General features: G+C 58.9%; 1 protein-coding gene across 1 annotated transcript; it reads left to right on the top strand.

Annotated features, from left to right (window-relative positions):
* Positions 1-692: 692 nt before the first annotated feature.
* CD40 (CD40 molecule, TNF receptor superfamily member 5) lies at positions 693-4,286 on the top strand (the record flags this gene model as incomplete). Its single annotated transcript, XM_009081207.1, has 8 exons — positions 693-774; positions 1,355-1,480; positions 1,590-1,733; positions 1,916-2,015; positions 2,963-3,024; positions 3,279-3,377; positions 3,790-3,815; positions 4,157-4,286. Coding segments are annotated over 8 exons (769 nt in total), but the record flags the coding sequence as incomplete, so codon positions are not given.
* Between the last annotated feature and the right edge of the window lie 2 nt (positions 4,287-4,288).

Genomic DNA, 4,288 nt, shown 5'->3' with positions numbered 1-4,288 from the left:
TCCCTTGCCTGCTGCCCGCTGCCCCGCAGCCCTCTCGCCCTGGGGCTCTGCCGGAGCCCCTGTCCCGCTCCCCAGGACAGCCAGGCTCAGGTGGGTCTGCCAGGAGCTGCCAGGCTGCTGGGAGTGGGCAGCGTGGGCTTGGCTCTGTGTGAGGGACAGGGCTGTGGGTGCCTCCTGCACTCTGCCTGACATTCATTCCTTGCTTCCTCTCCCTTCTTCCCGGTATCGGCAGTCCCATGCCAGGAGGAGCAAGGCCAGGCCCTGGCAGATTGCATGGATGTTATGCTTGCCTAGGGCTTTCCTGTCCCTCAGGGACAATGTGTCAGCCTTGGGAAGGGGCGCCAGTGATCAGCACGGAAGCTTTGTGAACACTGCTCCCTCTGCCCAGGAGCGCCGTGCTGTTGGCAAGGGACACAGGGTGATGTGCAATCACCATCTGGTAGGAAATCTGGGGAGAGGTGGGGCCACCCTGCCGGAATCACTGCCACCGCACTTCAAAGAGATCACTGGTAGCATCAGGCGGCGCGGGTGGCTGCTGCGGTCTGTGGTTAGTGCAGGCGTGGGAAGAGTGGTGTTAGGAAGCCTTCACCTCCTCACCTCAGGGCACAGGTTAGCACACACATGCCTGTGGAAGTGCGGCAGCACGGGAGCTCTGGGCAGTGGTGTGAATTCACAGGTCTTGTTTCTTCCAGTGCTGGGAGCTTGGTGATGCTGTGACATGCTTGGATAAGGAGTACGAATACAAGGGAAGGTGCTGCAACCGGTGTCAGCCAGGTATGGAGACTTTTTCCTGGGGATCCCATGGCTGAGCTGTGTCAGGATCCGCTGCCTGGACACAGCGGAGCAAGCCCAGCTCAGTGTGACTGAGCTCCTCCACCCCTTTGCCAGCAATGCTGACCTCCCTGTGTCATCTCAGTGCTAGAGCAACTGGGACATCATGAGTGCTCTGGGAGACTCCCTGGACCTCACCAAATCTGCCACAGCTCTCTTGGAACAGTCTGTGCTCCTGCAGCTGAAGGACTCCATGGCATGAGTAGCTTGCAGGGAGAGTGCTGCCAGTAGCACTAGCAAGTCATGATGTTGTTTTCCAGCCCCTGCTGTCACTGTCATGTTTCCCAGTCCCTGGAGTGCTGGCAGCAGTGAACAGCCACCTCTGCAGCCCTCCATCCCTCACTGGCCCCTGCAGCACGCACAGTCACTGGGCGAGCTGGCCCCTACAGCTCTGGCTACCGCGCAGCATACCACAGTGGTCCCAGCATCCACAGCCACCAGTGTTCACCTCTCCTGCTGGCAGAGCTGCTATCTGGAGAGAGGGAAAGCTCCCTTGCTCCCTCCTCACCAGTCTCCATTGCAGGGCAAAAGCTGGTCTCTGACTGCAATGAAACACATGTGTCTGTCTGCACCAGCTGTGAGAGTGGACACTATCAGCAGAGCTGGACCAAGGAGAAGCACTGTGCTCCTCACGATATCTGTGAAGACAGTAAGTTCTCTCTGTGCCCACTGGCCCAAACCCATGGGGGTTCGAGGGGGTGGTGGTCCCCAGGCTCACCTGCCTAGTGTCTCAGCTCACCCGTGCTCCCTTTGCCCAGATGCTGGCCTTATTGTGAAGACAGAAGGAAATGTTACACACAACACAGTGTGTCAGTGCCAAGCCGGCACACACTGCTCGGACACCAGCTGCCAGACCTGTGTGGAGAACCAGCCCTGCCAGCTTGGCTTTGGCTTTGTGACAGGTGAGTCCAACCAGCTTCCTCTCAGTGGGACTGATGCTTCAAGAGAGCTGTGCCCACTGCTGAGCCTGGCAGTGTTGCCACAGGACAAGCTGCCCAGCTGGCCATTGCAGCCCCTTGCAGCCCACAGCCTCTTGCCCCTCACAGCCCCTACTGACCTTCCTGCCACCTCTGCTCCTCTCCAGCCAAGGCTGTGGACCGGATGACATCCCCCTGTGAACCCTGTGCAGAAGGCACTTTCTCCAACGTTTCCTCTAAAACTGAGCCGTGCCATCCCTGGACAAGGTATTGTCTGAATGCTGTCCATGTCCTTCCCCCAGTCCCAGTGAGTACATTCTCTGCTGCCAGTTCCTCTTAGCAGCACTGGGGACTGGGTGGCCAGGCTGGTCTCTGGGGGACACAGGCTGGTGTTGGGCTGGAGCAAGAGGAGCAAGGCTGGGAGCACAGTGAGCTCAAGGGCAGCATGGCTGAGGTTGAAACAGATGTCCAGGTGCTTGTGACTGTTCTCAGCATGCTTGCCCCTTCAGGGATGTCCATGCTGTCATCTGAGCAGGGGAGCAAGGGATGAGGGGCTGCAGGGCTCCCCATGTCCTGTCTAGGCTCTCCCTCCCAGCACACTCCATGGCTGTAGTCATCAGCCAAGGCACAAGCTCTCTCCATGGGGAATCTGTTTTTGAGGATGCCATGGGCTGGTGGGTCATCCCTGTCTTTATAAAGCTGCTTGAGGGTTAATTGCACTCCCTGGTAGAAGTGTGAGCCTTATTTCCAGTCTGAATTAGTCTTGCTTCAGCTGCCAGCCATTGGATTTCACTTTGCTTTTGTCTGTGCCCAGAAATTACCTCCCCACGGGGCCACTTGTAGCCTGTCATCAAGTCCTCTCTGAGATGTGTTATAGCTGCAGTGCCCAAGCCCTGGGGCCTCCCTGACCGGGCAGGTCTCAAGTATCTGCTCCCTCCTGTGCCTTATCCCTAAACTTGTTCCTATCCTCAGCAGTTTCAGCAGCTCCAGACCAAGACCCTGGGTTGGTACCCTGCTATGTACCTGCTGTCCCCATCACGCAGTGCCCCTGTGGGTCCCTGGCCACTTGCCCCGCTAGAGCCTGGGGACAGGCTCAGTGCAGGATGTGTTGTGGCGCAGCTCATGTTTCTGCCTGGCCACAGCCATTCCTCCTCAGGAGCTTTCCTTGTGTTGGGGCTGCTGCTGTTGTTACATGGTCTTGCTCTTCCCTGCAGCTGTGAGGAAAAGGGGCTGGCTGTGAAAGTGAAAGGGACAAACACCTCGGATGTGATTTGTGGTAAGTGCCTGGTGCCCAGGGCTGATCTGGTGCAAAGCAGAGATCTCCCAGGGCTCCAACTTGTGCAGTACTGGGAAGAGCTGGCCTGGCCCTTGGGTGTTTTTGGAAGAGGAGGGTCTGAGTGCATGGCCAGTGTGATGCTTTCCTGCCTCTCTGTTCCTGTGTCTGCATGGCTGAGCCTGGAGCAGAGGCAGCTAAGGGCACTTGCAGTGAGTGTCTTGTGGGTGCCTCACCGATCCCTTCTCCCCCAGCAGAGTCAGGCAGGCGCTCCTCGCTGTCGGTGCTGATCCCCATCACAGCTGCGGTTGTCACGTGTCTCATGGGTGTCTTCATCTACTGCCTAGTCCACACAGGTGAGGGGCTGAGGCATGGGAAGTGATGCCTTGGCCACAGGGACTGTACAGGGCCAAAGGGCTGAGCTGGGGAGGATGGCTGGGAGTGGGGCCGCCCCTCTGGGGACATGGCCAGGGCACAGTTCCTCAAGCCTATTACCCTGCTGGGTCAGGGGCTCTGTCCTTGGGCACAGGTGTGTTGGCATTGCTGCAGCCTGAGCTGGGTCAGCTCTTGGGGGAATGTGCCAATGCTCTGTGGGTCCAGCTCAGGTCTCCACTATGGCCCACAGCCTGGCAGCAGCAGCAAGCACAGTGTGAGCTGCAGGACCTGCAGTGCAGCAGCACCAGCCCCGGTACTAACCCCAGGAAGCTCCTTGCAGGGCAAGAGTTCTCCCCCCTGAATGTTGCCTTCTTTATCCCTCTTTCCATCCAGATTCCAGGCGACAGATGGAGAAGGAGGTGAGTCTCCCCAGAGTCCTCCTCCAGCAGGGGCTTGGGTGGGTTGGGGTCCTCCTGGGTACAGCAGGTGATGTGCCAGCAGCAGAGCAGGGGCTGTGGCTTTGCAGGGCAGGAGGAGTGGGGGCTGAACTAGGCTGCCTGGCTGGAGTAGGACAAGGGTCAGGGCAGGACAAGGGCTGGGGTAACTCTGGGGTGCTGTTGTCAAGTGCTGAGTGTTTGGGAGGGACTCACAGAGAGTGACACTCTGCCCTGCACAGGAGTGTAGCGGGAGCCTGTGGAAAGACATGGCTGCAGAGGTGCAGGGATGTAGCTTCCTGTCCCTGACCCCTGCACCTGTGCAGATAGAGGCTGGGAAGCCCGGAGAGAACCCAGATACCCCGGAGCCCACGGAGCAGGATGAGAATGTCTTGCCTGTGCAGGAGACCCTGCTCAGGGGCCAGCCCGTGGCCCAAGAGGATGGCAAGGAGAGCCGC

This window comes from Acanthisitta chloris, unplaced genomic scaffold (assembly GCF_000695815.1).
Source record: "Acanthisitta chloris isolate BGI_N310 unplaced genomic scaffold, ASM69581v1 scaffold18918, whole genome shotgun sequence".
In the NCBI taxonomy this organism is placed as follows: Eukaryota; Metazoa; Chordata; class Aves; order Passeriformes; family Acanthisittidae; genus Acanthisitta; species Acanthisitta chloris.
Note: the sequence above shows the minus strand (reverse complement) of the source record. Positions and strands in the feature narration are given on the sequence as shown.